Raw genomic sequence first — 21,696 nt, 5'->3', positions numbered from 1 at the left:
AAGTAGATAGAGATATTTACCGACTAGAAAATAAAAACAAAAAAAAAAGAAATCCAGCGATTTCCGACAGCGTAACATCCGATGGAACATCGCGACTCGAAACACATGAAAGTAATTTAGTAATATAGTAATGAAAGATCTGGATCATCGAGCATCTGTTCGGTGGGATGCATGTTTCGCGATTCGTTACATGAGCTACGTTCGGTCGTGACGAACACGTTCTTAAATTAAAGTGTGCGCACGAAGAATTTGACCGAGGACGATCGCATTTAAACTTCCAGCATTCGTTTTCGTTCGTGGTGAAGTTTCTTGGATGAAGTTTTTGAAAAAAAATATATTTCTTTCGCCCGGTTATACAACAATTTTATTATTTATTATGTCATATACATTTCAATTGCCAATTTTGAACTCATCATTGAATCTGATCGTTCGTGGTCTTTGCTACGAGAAATTCAATCTGCCTTTAGTTAGATATGTCGTAAGACATGTCGTAGATATGTGTAACGTTTAATACAAAAAGAACTTGAAACATTTACTTTAGCTCTTCTAAGGTGAAAAGAATTTAACTAACGATACGATGTAATTAGCGAACTGTAGTCGCGAAGAAAGAGGATCGTCGAGAGAAGCACATAGTTCGATTATCTGATTCCTATCGAATCGATTGAGGATCGATGAATTCAAATGAAACATAATACAGTACCTGCCTATTCCAGAGAGGGCCGTACACGTTGAATGCATTTACCAAGACGAAGCTTTAAAAGACGAGCTCGCGGCATTAATCAATTCTATCTTCAATGCATTCTTTATATTGTGAAATGTGTCATCGAAACGTATAGATGTATAAATCTGTCGGATATGACTTCAAGACACAAATTTATTTGTAATTTTTAGATGTACAATTAACTCGTATTGCGTGTGCATAAATGTGAATAGTATTTTCGCACCAATTCTTGAAATATTTCCTGCTAAAAAACAAGAAACGAATACTCCATAAAACGGACATGAAATATATAAAACGAATAAACGGATAACGTAAAAATAAATAAAAGACTGTGCGATCCCGCCTCTGTGAATCGTAAAGCTTCGTTTTGAGCTCAATGAATTGAGAGTGTGCGTCTAATGCTGGCCTATTAACTTATATTCGTCTTTTCACAAAAAAATCGTTCGTTTGTACCTCGCGCCGAAGGAAATAAGGGATATACATATATATACATATATATACATATATATATATATATATATATATATATATATATATATGACATACGTAACCCTCTATTGCCAAAGATAAATTTTTTGTATAATCGATATTATAACTTTCCTACTTATAATTATTGGAAAGAACACGACCATTTATCTTGCACTCCGTTTCGTTCGAAATATCTTTTTAGCTTATGTATGCGTGTGTTGATGTGTGCATGACAAAATCATGGAACACCGAATAGGCACGACCGATGGAGTTCACTTTAATGACTTGTACCAATTTAAATATTTCTACCAAATTTTTATTTATCTCAATTCGATTCCGATTTTTAGAGACTTTTTATATACGTTTCAATTTTTAAAATGACTACCGTTTTAAAACTAAAAGTTAAATCGAACCTATATATTACACGCCGTAGCGCGTAATTGGATTTTTTGTATAAATTTCAAATCAGTCTGTTCAAACATTTAGAACGTATATAAAACTGACATATGTATACGCATGCGGAAAAATATATATAAACTTTGATGGAAAATTAAAAGATAGATGAAGATCTTTCGTTAAGTCTACAAAATTTCAGCAAAATTTATGGTTATACCCGATACCGTATTAAATATTTCTGCAAAATTTGAATCGTGTTTGTCGTACGTGTCGTTTTTTATGAATGTTTTAATTTTTTAACATACTGTCACTTTAAAACCGTAAGTCTGATCGATGAGAAATTGCTTATTAATCTTCCTTGTAAGTAATTTTATTTTTGGTTTGAATTCCAAGTCGATATATCCAACCGTTTATGATTGAGTGGATAAACAGACGCGCATACACACACACATCTATATACATAATAAAGTTTTGATATAAAACGTAGAGAATCAAAGAGGTTTTTGGTTATCTCGAGTAGTTCACGGATAATCGTCCGTTATACTTTTCGCTGTGCGTAATGAACTACGGTCGTGCCTAAAAAAAATTGTAATAGAGATCGACGGACGGAAACTTTGGTGATTTAAGAGAAGAGAAACCTTTTATTGTATAAATAAAAATCGAGGAAGTAAAGTAGGTTTCGACCTTTCTTCGAATATTCTCGATACGAGTTACGCTATTATAAACATTTTTCTTCGTCTTATTTTTCAAAAGTAACACTCGCGAATCTATTAGACGGCAAATATATTACAAATATCGATCGAGTGGACGATTCGGAGTACTATACTTATATGTATAAAAAGTATTTTGTGCTCACGTATGTACGTCTAACGATATATATTCTGTGTAATCTACAGTGTTGTGTAGAGAACAAAAAAAAATAAGAATTATAAAGAAAATCATCGTTATAGAGTATGACTATAAAACTTGATGTACTCGTACAAAAACACAGCACCAATAAACATGGCCTAAGCAGCATGATCCACTCCTTTCGTATAATCGAATATTCTTTCATGATCTTAATTCGTCTTTCGATTCGATATGTGACAAGCACGTAAAGAGATCTAATAACGATTAGTTCGAAAAGAAAACCGTATATGCGACGCGTGAAAAGAAATGGAAAACTTCGATTTGATTCCTGCGAATAGGCAACCCGTAAGAACACAACGGCGAACTCAATTATTATTCACTTGGCGAACGTGTGACTATATTTTCGAAGCGTTAGACGAAGTAAGCGTGTAAGAAGTGTGCGGAAAACGTAATTGCAAATCGTTTATTAATCAAAAATCCTTTTATTGATTGATTTCATTATTTACGTCGAAGAAAATAGAAACTTTAATAATATAACACTTTATAAATTATGTTTACTCGTTTCGGATACATATATTCGTTTCTTTTTCTTCAGCGATTATCCTTCCAATGGTTCCAGAGATGATCGTCGCGTCTTTCATCGTTAATTCTTATTGTCCTTGAGACACTTGCTTTTTTTCGTTTTTTTTTTTTTTGCTTTATTCATCGACAAATAGCGTTCAATCAGCAAGTTGACACATCGCTTAAGCCTGGAACAGATCCGGCTTGCCGATGACATCACACTCGAGGTCTCTTTAGGGATCGATCAGCGTGTCTCCGCTCGTAGGTCGCGCGTGCGTCGAACACTTGTCGCACTTGTCTTTACTTCCTTACTCCTGCCACTTAATCCGCACTTTTCCATCTTCCTAAACCAACCGTTTTTTTATTCTCTATTTATTCTTCTTATCGTCTTCTTCTTCTTCTTCTTCTTCTTCTTCCTCTTCTATATCCTCTTCGAGCTTTCTCGATGACATCGACAGACAGAATTTTGATCTTTCTTTCCTTCGCTTTTCATATTTCCGTCCTTCACGAGCACTTATGCTGAAAATACGAGCGACTAAGAAATGACATATCATGTGTCCGATAAATCAACAAATATTTTGCAAACGTTCCGCGAATCTTTTGAAAAAGAATGCGAGAGGAGAAAAAGAGAATTATTCTTCCTTCATTTTTCTCTCTTTTTTCCTTCGTGACAAATATAAAGTATGCAAATATTAGCATACGGTTCTAACGCTTCTCCATTTTATTTTCGCGATGCCCGAGAGAAATCCGGAAATATAAATTCAATTTCATTCTTCGCGGAGCGTACACAGTTACTCGATCGTGGGCCGAAGGAGTAGCCAATGTTAAGTATAGTATTGTTATATACGTCACGCACTTTCCCGTCGTCTAGCCTTCTCCTTCGACTTGGAGCTTTTTCAAAACACTCGTTGCGTTTCTAGTCTCTCCGACTAACCGGTGTCACGACCTGCCTCTTACCTGCATTTTACCGCTGCCCCGTCCTTCCCTTCCTTCTCCCATCGACGTGACTTTTTGTTATCCCTTCCAGTGATTTCCTTTCTCTTTTATTCTTACCGAAATGTCTCTCGGCCGTGTACCCTCGTCATCCTTCGTGCTTCTTCAACCTCTCCTTTCACGCTACGATTCTACGAATACGCGTTAATCGTTACATCATGTCCATATTAATATATACATTCCTATCGTTCGTCATCGATGCAGAATGCGTCTTATTTTTTATCATAATTCGCTTGTTTACGTTCGTAAAATTGCGATTACGATTATTGGCAAGAAGAGATGTATTTCGTTTAAACGATATAAAAACGATCCCGCGCTTGTTATCCTTTCGTTTCGTAGCTTTTCAAACTTGAAGTTTTTCGAGCCAAGTTGACAACGAGCGTATTACGACGCGCGTTACGAAAAGTACCAAGTTTCGTTTATCTTACGAAAACTAGCACGTTTCGATCTATCACGAAAAAAAGCACCTTTCGATTTTGTTCTCGAAAAGTCACGTGTTTGACATTACAACAAGCACGATTCACAGATCGCTTTCAACATACTGCTTTCTTCCAATCACAAAATCCAAAGTGCTGACGTTCGTAGGACAAACTTAAGAGAAAGGAAACGTGCCACTTTTCGTAACGCGCGTCGATTAAGGATCCCAATGTAACTTGAAATCGATAATCAAACGAATCGATTCTCTATACAACCGAAGAAGCGGCACGTTATCGCTTATTAAACACTCGTCGTTCGTACTCGGTGCTCCCTACCACCAATGTACGATATCTCTCTCTCTCTCTTTTTTTAGTACCACCACTCTTCGTCTCTTTGCACAGCGGTTTCTGTTTCCCACCGTAGAACCATCTCTATCTCTCTCCTCTCTATCTCTTTCTGTCTCTCTGTCGGTCTGTCCGTCTGTCGATCTCCTTCTCTCTCTTTTTCTCTTTCTCTTTCATTCACACACACACACGCACGTTCTCTTCCTCCTTCTACTCGACTACCTACTACTGCCACTTGTGTGTCCATCGGTTTCCGTACCGTCCCTTCTTCTTCGTTCGCTCTCTGTGTTTGAGCCCAGTTAGCTCGGTATCGCATTATGCTACGGTCGTCACACCGTGCTGTACGATGCTACGTCGGTGCCGTGGCAGTACATACTCGTGATCTTCTTCTTCTTCTTCTACATTTGTGTGCTCCACGTTACCACTCGCGAGAAGCAGGAAATCATCGGCACACGATTGGTACCTTCGCTGGCATGCTACGACACGGAAAATAATGGGAAAAAACGCCAGCAAGTTGAAGTCGCGTAGAACTCAAAGTCAGTTTTTCCTCTCTTTCTTTCTTTCTTTCTTTCTTTCTTTTCACATATTCTTTATCATATTATATAGTTTCTAAAGAAACACGAGTCTCCCTTTTAATAAATCTTTGTTGCTCGACGCATAGTTTCGTAAAAGAATCGTTGTTTACAAGTGCTTTTCTAAGCTTCCAGATTTACTATGTCGATCACACGTGACTCACAAGCTGTTTCCTTTCGTCGAGAAAACGACTTTTCTTCTTTAGTTTCGAAACTTTAATGAGCGATTCACAAATCGTTTCGAGGATATATGAAGACGTTTCTTCGAGATCCAGATAAGATTCTCATGGCGCCACTTGATTTTTACGATCTATTCGATATTATTGAAACGTTTTAAAATGATTCGTCTCGCTATAATTCGATGTCCTTTAAAAGGTTATTTGACAGATAAGCGAGAAGAGAAGATACGGGAGATCGATGCGAGCTCGATGCGATTATTTGCGGTTGGCCGTGATTCTGTTGTGAAAATGTCCAAGAATCGAAGTTCGGAAATATTATGGAGTAACGTGAAATTTATCGAATGAATTCTGCGCGCTAACCAGCTCGATCAAGAAAGCTGTAAGGCGACTTGTAATTTTGCTGATTAGCGATAACGCAACAGAATATGAACGAACGATCGCTTAGAACTTAAACGTTCGTACGTAACGTAAATATCGAATCTTTTACGAATACAAGGCGAATATACGTATCGTATACGATTTCATCGTACGTACGCACGTATGATCACGATTTAAGAGTCCAACAAATCTTTGATAGTTTGGTGTCTACAGAACGGCCGAGCAAAAGGTCATATTTCCTGCGAGTTACGACAGCATCTGTAATGTGTCCGCAACGTATATACATACTGTCTTGTTACGTTGCCAGCAACGTCGATGTGGTCTCAATGACGTATTCGGAAAGTATTACGCGTACTCCCGGTATAATTTTTCTTGCATTTTTTTTCCTCCATGCGATTTGAAGGATAATCGTTTATCCATTCGTTTAACCGTCTGTATCTTTAAGAAAGAATCGTGCGTCAAGGTTACGGCAATCCGACAAAGTACATCAACGAGAGATATTTATTAAGTATTTATAGCGAATCCGATGGATCGAATGGATAAATCTTGGAAATTCTCCTTATACCTCAAATTCGTCGAAGTTGAAGGAAATTAAATTTGATCGAGGTACGCTACGATGTACGTACGGCGTCAATAACGCGCATCATTTCACGCTTAAATATCTGATCGTATAAATAATCGCTCTTTTTCGAAACGTTCGAAATTAAATCGTTGCCGATGCGAATGATTACGAAAGAACTTGAAAAATTTCAACGAGTTCACGATTCGCGAAGACGGTTTTTGTCGGGCGCATTTATAAAAATCTGGCAAATTTCAACTCTTCCATCGATTTAGCTACTAACGAATCGTTTGGCTTTTAGAAACTCCAACATTATCTTTCAACGTGTTAAGAATATAATTTCGCGTGTGAAATTTCATACGAGGCAGACAATTTCAGACAATTCTATAGCTCGGGGCAACCGCGCTTGTGTGCTTTTTTTTTTAGTTGATAACGTCTCTTCGTACATTGCATAGTTATCTCGGTAAACGGCGACCTTATCACCGTTGCCAGGTATTATGTTAGCAAGCGGAGAGTGAGAGCAGGCCAACGGCGACGGCAACGGCGAGCTCAGCACACCTGCATTCCGATTACTTCGCTTTTTCAAACCAGCCGTGCTCAGTTACGTCAACCGACCGACCGACCGACCGATCGACCGACAGACCGACAGACCGACGACTGACAGATCGTTGTCGATACTAACACACGATTATACGATACCAACCTCAATTATTACATTTCAATCGCTTTCAACTATAATCGTCCGCGGGTTACGCGATCGAATTGTTTTAGGAAACTGTTGGGTCGATGGACGAATAGATAAGCGTACAGATAATAATCGATAAGTATAAATAGGCGTGAAAAAAAAATAAGTTGCTTCGAAAACCGATGAACTTAATATCATTTTACGCATTTTCAATGATCACGCACGCAGGATAAATCAAGTCTAATTTTAAAACGTTCCAATATTCCAATATCTATAATTGTTTATGATTTTTGTAGTCGAGGTTGAAATTCTCGTATTTGAGAAACTTTTAAAGAAAAGAAACGGCCTATGGAGAGAAATGAACTGAATGTATCTGCAAGAGCGCAGGTAGCAGCTCGTGATTCTGGAAAAAATCCAAACGTGCTTTCGAGCGTGTTCGAGCGCAACGGTAAAGCGCCTGTTTGAACGATCGTGCCGCCCGAAACGGGCTGGCTTGTTTTCGCGACAGTGGACGTTATTGTTACGACGGTACAAATAACAGAGGCGCCGTGAACAAACAAGAGATAGACATCAACTTATCGCATCTATTTGCGTTCTTCTACTGCACAATGCAGATGCAAAAAAAGCACGCCTTGTCAACGCGAGAAACTCGAGAACGATTTCAAATGTTTTGCTACTATTTTCTTCCAAAGACCGTCCTTTCGTATCCTTCAAAGAGTAAATTTATAGCGATCTTTGGAAGAATTAACTAAAAGTTTATTAAAACGTCGCTATGATCAAAACACTATGAACGATATGAACGAAAGGAGAAAAAAAATATCATCTTTTTCTATAGCAGCGTTTTTACGTATTTCTAAGGCATAGCATGGAGTTTTCGATTTCCGTCGATGGGCACCCTGCAAAATTTAGGTGCCAGCGGACGGCGCCGAAAGAGAGGATTTTCTTCTTCGACCTCTTGCAAGGATCTTCGACGGCAAAGACATACGATTCATCTACAGCCGGAAGTGATTATTCAAAAGGAACCGTGCTTGATCGTGACTCCACCGTCACCAGAGAATTTCATTAGGGCTAATCAAAGGTACTAAAGAATACTAATTTATCGAATCCCCTTAAATCGATATAACGAATTAACAAGGAGATGCACGAATGATTTTTCTTTTAAGGAAGTTACATCCATATTTCACGGTAGTAGAAATATTGTAGAACCTACATGCGGTAAATAAAGAAAATGAAAAATATCGATCGACGTGAATAATAAATCGAGATGGAAACTCTTGCTGTTTGTTCTTTCTCTCTCTCTCTCTCTCTCTCTCTCTCTCTCTCTCTCTCTCTCTCTCTCTCTCTCTCTCTCTCTCTCTTTCTCTCTCTGAACGTCTGAAATTTCCACCAAAGTCGAGTGTCTTGACTTATAATTTATGAATTAGCCTCTTTGAGGGTATACGGGAATACCAGTACACGGGCACATAATGGAGCCGGCTGGTCTCGAACCGGTTTTCCTCGATCTTTGCCTTCAAAATGACGTGCCGACTCGTATACGGCGCGCAACAAACGCGGGAAGTCCATAACGTAAGATCAGGGAAACCGCGAATAGGATCATCCGCGAGCGAGAAATCTTTCGAGGCTTCGTACTGCTCGTCCTTGGTTCTGATCGCACACGCACGCATAGTGCGAGAAATTTGATGATATAATTTCACGATAAAGTAAGCGATGACTCGTGCAGTATGCTACTCCAAAGATCTCGACAATTTACATTTCGATTATTTCTTTTTTTTTTTCTAAGCAAAAACAGCGATTTGCTTTCTTCCGAAGGATAAACTTATCGATCGATACGTCAAAATTTGATAAATAATCTGAAAATATAAAAAATGTAAATATATTGATCGAACTTTTTTACGCGCTTTTCGTAAAAATTTCAGACGGTTTCGCGTTTAATCGGCTCTTACGTTCTTTCATCCTATCCCATTGGTTCCAACTTATCTCATATTTCTCATTCCATCGTATCGCATATCCGAGTTTATCTCAAATACGTTTGCGCATCTGCAGATAAGCGTGGTTTCGTTCTCGCACATTGCATCGGCTACGCGTGATCTCATTGGACGTAATAGAGCGTCAGAAGTCGGAGACGAGGAGATAACTAAAAGATAACGAAAGAAAGGAGGAGGCGCGATGCTTACGCGTAATGTTATCTTTATCTCTGTCAATAATCTATATCTCGGTATTTCGATGCATGGTGCAGCATCCTTATCGACCAAGTGCGAGTTCACGAGTTAATTTTTTTTAATAAAATTACTCAAAAGATTGTGATAAAGAGATCGATCGATATTAAACTTCGATTCTTCTTTTATTCGCTCGAAGACGAACGAATATAAAAAGTTTCGCAAAGAATTTAAGTAGAATAATTAATTAAAATTATCATTATCGTAATACCAAACTTGCATCGATTAAATATTGAAGAGATATCTTAATTCGTTTAAAACTAGATCAAGTAAATTGATCGAGTTTGTTCAAGGATCGATCGTATATACGTGAAAATATAGTAAAAGCTGGTTCATTAAATTTCTTGGCAAAAGTCTACGATGAGAGATACTATCGGCGAAGATATGCGGTGTAACCATATGTCGACTATCTGAATTTCAACGAAAACTTCGTCCCAGGTAGATTCGTTCGATGCGTCTCACTTTTTTGCGGCATTTCGCGGAACGTTTCGATCGGAAAAAAGATATTAGCGAAAAACATCGTCGTCGCGGAACGAGAAAAAAGATGTTATTTTTGATCTAAAGATCTCTTTTTTATCGTCTGATTTATGGATACGTTTCTTTTAATATTCTATTTTCGATATTTCAACTATTAATGAAAAACAAATGCTTGCATAAATCGTTCTTAATAAAAAATAATTATATCGATCGAAATTCATAAATTATACTGTTATTAGAAAAATTCGATATGAAAAAATGTCAATTATAATATCGATATATTAAAGCTTAAAAAACTCGCTTTTCGTTTCGACGTTATTCGTTTGACGAAGAGTACGGAAAAGTAAAGAGCATGCAAAAGATTGATTGCATCTGCGTGCACTCGAGAAAATACTTTCTATCGAGCGCCTTTGGCGCAGGCGCGTAGGAGCACTATCGAACTCCCCGTATGCACTTTCCCCTATTTTCACGAAGATCGATAAACCCCATATTGAAATGAGACTGTCGAGAGAGAGAGAGAGAGAGAGAGAGAGAAACGAAGCTCGAGTCGATTTTAATCCGGCAGTGTCTTAAAAAAAGATTCGATTTCAATCAAAGCGGATGAAGCGTACGACTCTGCGAGTATCTGTCACCGCGTCGACGGACTTCTTGACGTTTAAAGCGATTCGGGAGATGAGAAAACGCAGGCGTAAGACGGGAGAGAGGGAGAGAGAGAGAGAGAGAGAGGAAGAGAGAAGGAAACCTGCTGTAGGCTCATCACAGGGACGTAGAGATTTCCTTATAAGACCACGTTATAACAAAAATTCGTTCAATTTTGATATCGATTAAACAAATTATCGAACTCGTCGTTTCGATCATCAACTTCGCAATGCCGTGAAAAAGAATGTTATTCTATTTCTAAGTGAAATAAAAAAATGATGTTAGAAATAATTGGATATCTCGTACAAAAGGAGGAGAAATCTAGAAAATGGTGAAAAATCTTCTTAATTATTCGAAAAATCGATACCTCGCGTAGGATTATTTATTAATTTCGTTCGGCGAAGAACGAAGAGGAAAATCAGAAACGTTTGGTACAAGAGGAAAATTCGCGATACGGCATTGCGAGCGTTTTATAGCTTTTCGCAGGTTCTATTAATACGGCGAGAAGAGCCCCTTTGATTCCCTCCAAAAATACGGCACTGTCTATATTGTAGGGTCGACGGACATAGTTCAGTGGGGTGCGCGCGCTCGGCCGGAGAGCCGTGTGGCCGAACCCTATCCGTCGATTCTTTCCTTTCGACGAATCGAAATATCACTTAACGGCAGAACGAGTTAAAAAGAATAGAAATTTTGTTCCTCGCTTAATCGAATCAGCTCGTTAAGTTCGATTTTAGAAAAACTGCGGGACGTGCGTTCAGGTGTACGATGTGAGTGGCACGCTTAGTGAAAATTAATCCTTCTGTCAGATCGGTGGAGGAAGTCGAAGAAGAGGAGGAGGAAGGAGAAGAAGGGGAGGAGGAGAGCGATAGAAGGGAGGATCGCGACGCATGTCTTCTACATCGAGAGATATCTCTCTCGAAAGGACCCGAGAGCAACAATAATTTAAATCCACCAATGGTAAGTCTGCAAATTATTCACAAAAGACAAGAGCGAATCGACCGATCGAACATTCTGCTTCTCGAGAATATAGTTTTTGCGAGGAAACGTCTCTCTCACGCGAGAGTATTGTCGAAGACGAGTTTGATATCGCAAATCAAGCGCTCAAGGCTGCTCTCGTTAAGCCAATCTGCGCCGGTTCGGTAGACTCGCAGCACTTCTCCATTAATTGATACAATTGTCTTACGTCGAAGAGACTTCAACTTGCAATGTTTTTACGTGCTTTCCGATGTAACGTTCCGCGTGTATAAAATTCGATTGCTCGATATTAGTATAGATACTCCGATTCTTCGATACTCGCTGCGAAATTTTCGAAGATGACGCGTAAAGTCTGTAAACTTTGACATCAATCGTTCTTTCGAGCGAAGATGACAGAAGTCACGTTGATCACGTCGACGTTGTTACAGGAGCAACCGGAAGAATCGACGCGGAAACTGTTAGAAAGAGAATTGCGGCTTTTAGATCCACGTGATTTACGCTCGCACGCTTGGTATCATGGCTGCACGCTCCGAGGTGGTAGGAAAGGTGCTGAAGCAGAAGTACCCAACGACGGTGACTTCCTCGTCAGGGATTGTGCCTCTCAACCAGGGAACTATGTTCTAACCGTACGATGGAAGGGACAGCCGCTTCACTTCGTCATAAACAGAGTAAGCTGGTGACATCAAGCAAGGATTCGTTAAGATCAATCTCTGCGAATTGACGAATTCTTTGTACCGTCATTGATCGATCGTTAAATCGTGTCGCGGAAATAACTTTTAGTAGAGGAGTTTCTTAAGATGCATATGCAAACGCTCTGCGAAGAACTGGTTCTGCGAAGAACCCGAAAGATAACGAAAAGGGAAAAACCGCAAAAGGCAAAAAAATGTAGAAACCGCTTGTAACTTTGAAAATGGATATGCTCGTAAGATAGCCCAAAAGAGGAACGGATAAGATTGTCGATAGAATAGTAATGAGAATTGGTCTAGCAGGCATGCGCGATACTAAATTAAATTTCGTATTAAACAGGGTTTCCCTTTTATAGGTCGTAATTCAGCCGGAAACGGTCTACGAGAGAGCACAATACCAGTTCGAGGACGAAGCCTTCGACACGGTCGCCGATCTGATAACCTTTTACGTTGGTAGTGGTAGGCCGATAAGCCAAGCGAGCGGTGCCCGAATCATAACTCCGAAGCCAAGATCGGTGCCACTGACCTGTGTAAGCGGTGGACCTACTGTGAATCAACATGGTTCGAGTCCATCCTCGTCGTCTTTGTCGACCGGTTCACCACCGCGATTGCCAAGGAAGCAGCAACGTAGCCATTCCTTAACGGCGCAACATCACGTACCCGATCAGCATGGAGCCAACAGAGAGACTGGAAATCAGCAAACGAATGCTCCGATACAGTCGAGTACGCTACCAAGAATACCACCGATACAGAGTCAACCACCTTCGTGTTCGCTGTCATTGGGTCGTCAAAAAATTATCAGAGTGATCTCGGACCCAGCGCTTCAACAACAGCAACAACAGCTGCAGCAACAACAGCAACAGCAACAACAGTTACACCAACAACAGTTACATCAACCTTTGAATCATCAGAATACCGTAGCAGGCTCTGCTCCGCCGAAACCACCACGAGTACCATACGTCGGGAACCATCAGCAACATCATCATCATCGCCATCATCATCACCAAGGTTATCAAGCTTCCGGAAGCGACAGTGGCAACGGATCGGGGGACAGCGAGTTCGAGACCAATAACTCGGGCGGTACCAGTCAACCGTCGTCCTCCGCACCCATCAAAGGTGTGGTCATACGAAGTCATTACAATACCAGTAACGACGGTACAAACGGGAATAACGGCAACGAGTACGAGCTAAGCGCCGAGGAACAGCTCGTGGTCGCTGCTCCTTCGTTGGAGGTCACGACAGTGCTCGACATCGAAGGTTTCTCGACTCTTCTATTACCAGCTGGAGAACATCGACCTCTCGATCCGACCGCGCTAAGAGGCGTTTCGGGAATGTTGCACGATTCGGCACCCAGGGTCTTAGCGTCGCATCTCACCAGGATCGATCTCGAAGTCGCTCTTCAGCCTGGCTCTGGCAATCGTAGTGGATTAAGTGGAATCGAATTAGCGACGCTGCCTCACGGTAGACAAGCTAGGATGGATCTGATCGAAAGATCCGAATGTTTGAAGCTTCTAGTCGCGGTGACCGTTCTAGCCGGTGCTACGGCAATCGAGAGAGCGGCGACGATCAGTAAATGGATAAAGGTTGCGATAGACACCAAAACGGCTTTAGGAAATCTTTATGGTTTCTGCGGTGTAATGCTTGGCTTATGCCTGCCGCAAATACAGAGATTGGCCAATACGTGGCATCTTCTCAGGCAGAAGCATACGGAAGAAGCGTTTAGCTTCGAAGCTAAGCTAAGGCCCACTCTTCGCGCCATGAATGAATGCACCAATCCTCAAGCACCCAACACGACGTTACCTCATCTCCTACCAATCGCTTTGCTCGAGGAACGTGGTCCGGAGGACGTTCTCGGTACAATAATTTACTTTCTTCTTTCATTGACATCGTATTTGACACTATTCTACCGAATACAGTTTTCGTGTAATGAAATTTTTGCGTTACCGTAGGAACCGTAGCACCTTCTGGACTGGCAGCAGCGATACTCTCGCCTTGGGAAAACTCTGCGCCCGATTGCGGTCTTTCCATAGTTTGGTCTCATCTCGAAGCGGCGCGTAAACTCGCCGAAAGCTTGCCATTGTTTCGACGAAACGCCGAGATCGCTTTGGAAGGTTGTAGAAGTGACGAATTGCTATCCGATGCGTTTCGAACGGAGTTTCATATAAAGTTTTTATGGGGTAGTCGGGGTGCCACGGTGGCACCCGAGGAAAGGCATCTCAAGTTCAGTCAGGTCCTGGACGCAATGTTCGACAAGTGCTCTGCCAGCGAAGTGTCGGCGTAGATAATATAGAAGAGTTATACCGAAGCTCTTGTATTTCGAAGTCTGTAGGATCTCTTTAGAAAACTTAAAGTTATCGTCGGAAAAAAATCAAGGACATCGAAATGCGATGCAAGCATATAAGCAATCAAGCGACGATTATGTTCAATAAAATTGTTGCGACATGTGTTTCGAAATAATCGATTGCTAACGACGTAGGCACTCGCAAACGGACGGCGAAACGTATTTCGTGAGGTAAAATCGAACTATACGAGTCGATCGAGTTGCCGTAGTCTCGTTTTAATATGCCAATTAAAAAATCAAAATGTTCTCTCCCTTAGTGTGGCTCCCCGTGTACTTATCATTACGAATGTAATCGAAAAGTTATAGTTATATTACCGCCATAGAGTAACGCCATAGAGATCTTAAAGGTCAAGCACGCCACCCTTGACGGTCTTAAAAAGCCGATTTCCTGCAATTATATACAACCCCATCCGTGACAATACGAAACGGCACTATAAATGAAATTTAAAAAAGTAGACGAGAAATGCGACTGCCATTCGTACAATAACGTACTTAATTTTAATTGATTGTATGTTTGGCCAATATTACGTTGTAAATGTTGTTCATGTTTGTTCATACTTAATATACGCAAGTAAAAAAAAAAAATCATTCGAGAAAATCGATAATGGACGAACCTAATTTCTCAATGCGTTTAAATAACGCTACATTATTTACTATACTCCTTTATGATTTAAATTATTCATTTGAGCTCCATCGTATTACACAAGTGATTAAGTAATTTTTATCTCCTTTACAAGCACCGGTTCACACATCTTTAATGGTATTTTAGTCTAATTAACAATTTATATATACTTTATCCATAACTTCTGCACTTCTTTGTTACGTTATTATCATCTTTCATAGAGAGAGAGAGAGAGAGAGAGAGAGAGAGAGAAACACGTCGTACTGTCCACGCATATCGTTCCACCATGTTTGACGGCCGACTTGAGCGCCATTATTACAGTACGTAGACATACACATTACACATTACATAATACATTTCGAACCGGACGACAGTTATTTTATTACCAACCAATAGCCAGCTATTTTTTTCGTACGTGAGAAATGCGAGATATCTTGTCAAGGGCTCCTAAAGGTATAATGCGAAACGCGAGATATCTCGTGATCCGTCCGCTAGGTTATGCGTTAGATATATTCGATATATTAATAACAGTTTTACCAAAGATTTGAATTTTATTTACAATGAACAAATAAAATATTAGAATTTTCTATTCATATCCGATCGAAGCAAATTATTTTTGATTGAGAAATGTATTATTTAATTATAAACGACAAAATTATTGTTAAATTAATCGATGCATTTAACTTTATGATTATTAAAATATATTGCAATTTCGTCCAATTTCGTTTACCGACATTTCAGCATGAAACAACGCAAGATGGCGCTTATATTGGCTCGTTCTCGTTTAAATAGTCTTGTTATGTGTCAATTGCGTTAACACGCCGACAATATACCCGGTGCAAGGTGGCTCGTATTATTTCTAATATCCTTGAAATTTTATACTTTCGAGGATGCAAATTTTACGACAATTGGACGTGCATCCGAAGGTGCGCGAAGAGGCCGATATTCTCATTAGAACATTCAGCGGTGCTATCGGTAATATGATTGTATTATAGGTTAGAATATGACGTTTATCAAATTACTCCAGATTTTAATATCATTTCGTATTTTATTACTTAATTATAGAATATTTCTTTATCTGAATTTTTAACAGATTTCCTTTTCTTTATTATTGCGAACTAAAAAAATATTGAATGTTTAATTAACCTTAAAACTTTTGTGTTTATATACAAAGAATGATATTCTTCGTCAAACCCATATTTTTTATATTTCTTCAATATAATGATAGTTACTTTTTTATACATAATATTTAATAATCAAAAAATATTATGTTTCTGGAAGACTAATATATATTGTTTACATCTGATTATTATTAAATGAACATCAGAGTTAATAATTGAGCAATAACATTTATATTTTTTTCAGTGACTGTCATTAGTACTATTATCATGGGAATATTGTTTTTATCCGAAGTAAACTATTATCTTACACCTACTTTAAGCGAAGAATTATTCGTTGATACGTCAAGAGGGTCAAAATTAAGAATTAATTTGGATATAATAGTTCCTGCAATATCATGCGATCGTGAGTATAACATATTAAGTATTTCACTTATCCATTATGGGTAACTTTTTATATTTAAGAACGATACCAATAAACCTTCTAGTTTTATCAATCGATGCTATGGACACAACTGGTGAACAACATCTGCAAATAGAACATAATATATTTAAGCGACGTCTGGATTTAAACGGAAAACCTATAGAAGATCCACAAAAAGCAAGTATGTGTACAAATGATTTACGTCAAAACTTTTAATGTCGCATCACTTTCATGCGATAAAGATCCCATTATTATTATCTAAAAATGTTTTAATTATTTCCTACTCAAAGAAGAACAATTTTCTTAGTTATATATTATATATCGATTAAAAACAAGTAAATCATAATTTTGTTAATGCACTGAATATACATATAATAAAATATAATTATAAAGAATTATATTAATTCTGAAGGATATTCAGGATAAACAATGAAAATGTAAGTGCAGTTCTATTCCATATATAAAGCCATATATCGTAGATCGCTTCACTTTACTTTGCTAGCGATATGATGCACTAATCGGATATCGCAGAAATCGCATTATCTTAAAAAAACAATTAATGTAACATGTTACTAAGTGAAGATACGTAAAAGTAGACAATATAAGAGCAATTTACGACAGGAGGTTTGTTAGCTGTCTGTGTAGAGTCTTTTCAATGAGATATTCTTGCAGATAAGTAGATGATTAAAAAAGTCAATGATATTATAGCACTCAACATGTTAATGTCAAATAATCTTACTCAAAGAGTCTTAAAACGAGATGCAACATTTCACATTTATGTTATATCCAATTAATATCGTATTTAACGAGTATCGCTAGATAATAATTATTATATTGTACCATAGATATTACAGACACAAAGGCTCTCGGTAAAACTACAGAGAAGGTAATTGAATAATTTTTCTATTTATCTATATTAGTGATATTCAGTTTTTACATCGTAAAACGTGAATATTCAACTATTTTGCATTATAGAAAATCAATAATTTATATATTTTTCTATAGACAATAACAAATATTACAACTGAAACGTGTGGAGACTGCTATGGAGCGGCTAACGAAGCATTAGGTATAAAGTAAGTTGCCTTGTAAAATTGACTAGTTTTTTTATGAAAGAGAACTTTCACATATAATATTTGTAGATGTTGTAATACGTGCGAAGATGTGAAAGAAGCTTATAGGCTTAGGCAATGGGCTCTTCCTGTCCCGTCTACAATAAAACAATGTCAGAATGATAAATCAGTAGAAAAGATGAAACATGCTTTTACACAAGGTTGTCAAATTTATGGTTATATGGAGGTGAATAGAGTGGGTGGAAGTTTTCATATTGCACCAGGTGATAGTTTCTCCGTTAATCATGTACATGGTACGTTAATATGGTTTTTTAATTCGAATAGAAATAATGTTATAAATTTAGTTTTATAACAATTCGAGTCATTGGATTACATTATTACAAATGAAAAATTATATTTATTACAGTACATGACGTGCAACCCTATTCTTCGTCTCAATTCAACATGACCCACAAAATCCGTCATTTAAGTTTTGGACTAAATATACCAGGAAAAACAAATCCAATGGATGACACTCTTGTAATTGCAAGGGAAGGTATGCTTTTATTCCTTAAAAGTATTTTATTAAGAAATCAACAATATGTCTTTGTATTATAATCTTATGTAACTTAAAGGTGCTTTGTTTATATAGTATTTGAAATACTAGCATCTTATGCCCATTCCAATAGCCATAAATACGCCAAATGTACCACCACCCTGAACCATGCTTTTACCAAGATGACCTATCAATTCTCTTCCTCTTAATCCATATCTAAACATACAAAGATCGATTAACATATAATTTAAAGAACTTCTTTTTTAGTAGATCGTGTTTCTTATGTACCTGAATGCTGCAAATCCTGTTAGAATTGCACCAGATGTCATACCTACACAGAAACCCATAGTGAAACCCATCGTAATCCTATCCCAGCAAGAAATTTTCTGCTGTTGTGTACCTGGTATAACCGGCATGGCGATCTATGAATATTAAACGTTACATCAACGCATATTAACCTCTATTATTAACATTTTTTTATTAGTAATTTTGTTAATGATTTTTGCCTCCTTTTATTTCATTGCTTTCAAACAATTCATTTTTTATAAAACTCAATTAACCACAAATATATAATAAATTTTTACTTCTACATGAGAAAAAAAAATTTTCACGATTTATTAATATTTAGCTCATAAATCGCTAACGTACATACCGTGTAACCTCGTACTAATTACTCAGTAAAGCGTATTTCTCTCTTTTTTTTTTGGTTTAAAAGCGTTTAAAGAACCGGACTCAACTTGTATTACGATATCTGAGGCGCCATATTAGTTTTGCGATAAAATGAAAACGACATGTTCCTGTTACTTCCGTCTCGATCGACATCGCTGTGTATCGATATGCACGTGGCGGGTTATTTGAATGGGAACAACATATCAAAAGATTATCCAGTTGTTTAATCTAATTCAATCTATGATAATTGAAATATATTTTCATATATATGTATATATATATATATATATTTACTCTTTTTTGCTTTCAGGAGCAATGATGTTTTACCATTACATAAAAATTGTACCAACTACCTACGTGCGTGTGGATGGTTCAACTCTTTTAACAAATCAATTTTCTGTAACGCGGCATTCCAAGCAGGTATCTCTGTTCACCGGCGAATCAGGCATGCCTGGAATATTTTTCAGTTACGAATTAAGTCCTTTGATGGTAAAATATACGGAAAAAGCAAAATCTTTTGGGCATTTTGCGACAAACACTTGTGCGATTATTGGCGGAGTTTTCACGGTAGCAGGATTGATAGATTCGCTTTTGTATCATTCAGTACGAGCGATACAGAAAAAAATTGAACTAGGAAAATACAATTAGATTGTAAAATAGAACAATGTGGGAAAGAACTGTTACACGGACGACATTTCGGAGTGCGCGCATCTTTCTATTGGATTTTTTATTCGCACAAAGACGATTCGTATATATATATATATATAATACATTTGCAAAAAAAACAACGATATCGAATATGTACGTTGTAACCATATAACAGACGAATCTCACAGATAAAGTGAAATTTGTATACAGCAAAGCTGATCAATAGTTACAATCTATGTATCGTAGCATTTTATTACACGTTTTTGGACTGTTTAATCATCATCATAAACATCAATGTTAATCGTCCAGACCAATTGCGATGTAAAATATTTGTGTGTACAAGTTTGTAAATATCAAGAAAAAAAATCAGATGAAAGAAATACGAAAATGTAATAAAACCAAAATGTCAAAAAAGCAGAAGGCGCTTATCGATAAAAATACTTTTTTTTATTTACAATTAGTTATAAGACACTTACTAGATAGATTTTAAGTATAAGTCATAAGTATCATTAGATGTTTTTGCTACATTTTGACAAAAGTCATTATCTGTGCCACCAATCAGAGAGATGAGTGAAACATACAATGGTTTAGTTGGATCATACTGTGCTCTACCCAACTGTACCAAAAACGTATGCCTCTGCTCCAGTCTGCGTTTTCTGCATAACAAAACGTATGCTTGAGACAAAATAAATTGATGAGATAATTTCATCTCATTATGCACATAGTCAAATGTATCCGTTATATTTTTTCTACCTGAAAATATAAAAGATAATGTACTATTTTCAATTACAAAGTAACTAACAGAATAGATTTTATTAGTCCATTCAAAAGTTGATATTAAACAAAATTCTTACATTTCATCCATAATCTAGGTTGACTTAGCAGTAACATTTTGGTTTCAATCTTATTAAAACCCATTTCCTCTTTTATAGCAAATGTATTTTCCATTATATGTTTCATCTTATATGTTATTAATTTGGAATTTTTTACCGTTAATTCTCTCACTTCTTTTCCGCTCAGATGAAAATTATCCTGAAAATATCCTAGCTTAGTATCTATACTCCTCGTGGAATAATTTAGCCATCTAGGATTTTTACAAAGAACGACTTTGATCATTTCTATATTAAATTGGTGAAATCTCAAATATCTTATTCTTGTATATAGATCATCCATATCTTGTTTAAAGATATACGGATTTATGCTAAGAAATTCGCCAAGGTAGTCGCTAGGTACGCCGCAATCATTTAAAAACCTTATATATGGAAATAGATCCTTTTTGAAGTCTTTAGATAACAAAAATTGCATCAGATCTATGTCGGTTTCATGTTTATACAATTTTAGACCAAGGCTCATTAACTTTTGGATAGTTTCTGAAGTATTTGCATATTTTGCTATATTATAACTAGGAAGTTGATATTGTCCGATATAGGAAATATCTTCGGTACACGTATCCAAAGCTAAAGGTAACTTGACATTTTTATCGCAAATATTTAAATCTTCCGTATCAATTTTTATTTCTGGAATTAAATTAGAATTGTTTGATTGTATTTCTTGTAGATTCTGCACAGGTGTAATTTCATTGGTTAAGTTATAAGTTTTTCCATTATAACCTCTTTCTTCAAGTTGAGATTTAATCATTACAGAACATGTATTGGAACTAGTAGTATTATTTACATTTTCTGCTTTTTTATCATAGTCCGGAATGTTAATACTTTGCGATAAAAAGCGTAAAGCAGTAGTACTTATATCGTAAATTTGTTTTGCATTACGAATGCAGGCGTAACACCGTATACACCACATTTTTATTATGCTTATTACTTTATAATTGTAAATGAAAAACAAAATTTAAATACGCATTTTATACATTAATTTTATGTGTTTTAATAACCACACTATTTACACGTAATATTATCCCGTAAAACGATAATTAAACAAAAACACGTTCAACGAGCTCTAATGAACATTAGGACTACGACACGCGTTTCTGTATTATCGACGTTGTAAGCCCCTTCAACTTGTCAATATTTACTACTAGATATCGTTTCATCGTCGAATATCGATCTTTACAATTTAAAACCAGTTGCGATTTATACCGCGTTCCTTTTAAATTTTACTTTCTTTTAATTTATTAATATTCTTCGATCGTTTATT

General features: G+C 37.2%; 4 protein-coding genes across 6 annotated transcripts; 2 read left to right on the top strand and 2 right to left on the bottom strand.

The window, feature by feature from the left end:
- Positions 1-4,977: 4,977 nt before the first annotated feature.
- Positions 4,978-14,557, top strand: LOC122627989 (breast cancer anti-estrogen resistance protein 3 homolog). Its single transcript, XM_043809734.1, has 6 exons — positions 4,978-5,285; positions 7,981-8,200; positions 11,261-11,411; positions 11,858-12,097; positions 12,472-13,969; positions 14,065-14,557. The coding sequence occupies exons 1-6, from the start codon at positions 5,243-5,245 to the stop codon at positions 14,394-14,396; spliced, it is 2,484 nt and encodes an 827-aa protein (XP_043665669.1). The 5' UTR covers positions 4,978-5,242; the 3' UTR covers positions 14,397-14,557.
- An 839-nt stretch (positions 14,558-15,396) lies between these two features.
- On the top strand, positions 15,397-20,275 carry LOC122627995 (endoplasmic reticulum-Golgi intermediate compartment protein 3). Of its 2 annotated transcripts, none has more exons than XM_043809748.1 (9): positions 15,397-15,531; positions 15,820-16,053; positions 16,444-16,602; positions 16,685-16,801; positions 17,466-17,506; positions 17,626-17,696; positions 17,763-17,986; positions 18,100-18,228; positions 19,208-20,275. In XM_043809748.1, the coding sequence occupies exons 2-9, from the start codon at positions 15,969-15,971 to the stop codon at positions 19,543-19,545; spliced, it is 1,164 nt and encodes a 387-aa protein (XP_043665683.1). In that variant the 5' UTR covers positions 15,397-15,531; positions 15,820-15,968; the 3' UTR covers positions 19,546-20,275. The 2 variants fall into 2 exon arrangements, with proteins under 2 accessions (XP_043665683.1, XP_043665684.1); XM_043809749.1 differs by having other exon boundaries at positions 15,820-16,073.
- LOC122627999 (reactive oxygen species modulator 1) lies at positions 18,214-19,022 on the bottom strand. Its single transcript, XM_043809755.1, has 3 exons — positions 18,881-19,022; positions 18,517-18,650; positions 18,214-18,444 (listed from the first exon to the last, which is right to left on the bottom strand). Exons 2-3 carry the CDS (start codon positions 18,642-18,644, stop codon positions 18,336-18,338), a joined length of 237 nt encoding a protein of 78 aa, XP_043665690.1. The 5' UTR covers positions 18,645-18,650; positions 18,881-19,022; the 3' UTR covers positions 18,214-18,335.
- LOC122627994 (transcription termination factor 3, mitochondrial) lies at positions 19,974-21,548 on the bottom strand. 2 transcript variants are annotated; one of them, XM_043809747.1, is made up of 3 exons: positions 21,156-21,548; positions 20,400-21,062; positions 19,974-20,298 (listed from the first exon to the last, which is right to left on the bottom strand). In XM_043809747.1, the coding sequence occupies exons 1-3, from the start codon at positions 21,343-21,345 to the stop codon at positions 20,021-20,023; spliced, it is 1,131 nt and encodes a 376-aa protein (XP_043665682.1). In that variant the 5' UTR covers positions 21,346-21,548; the 3' UTR covers positions 19,974-20,020. The 2 variants fall into 2 exon arrangements, with proteins under 2 accessions (XP_043665682.1, XP_043665681.1); XM_043809746.1 differs by having other exon boundaries at positions 20,400-21,547.
- Positions 21,549-21,696: the final 148 nt, after the last annotated feature.

The sequence above is a fragment of the Vespula pensylvanica genome, chromosome 3 (assembly GCF_014466175.1).
Source record: "Vespula pensylvanica isolate Volc-1 chromosome 3, ASM1446617v1, whole genome shotgun sequence".
Taxonomy (NCBI): Eukaryota; Metazoa; Arthropoda; class Insecta; order Hymenoptera; family Vespidae; genus Vespula; species Vespula pensylvanica.
Note: the sequence above shows the minus strand (reverse complement) of the source record. Positions and strands in the feature narration are given on the sequence as shown.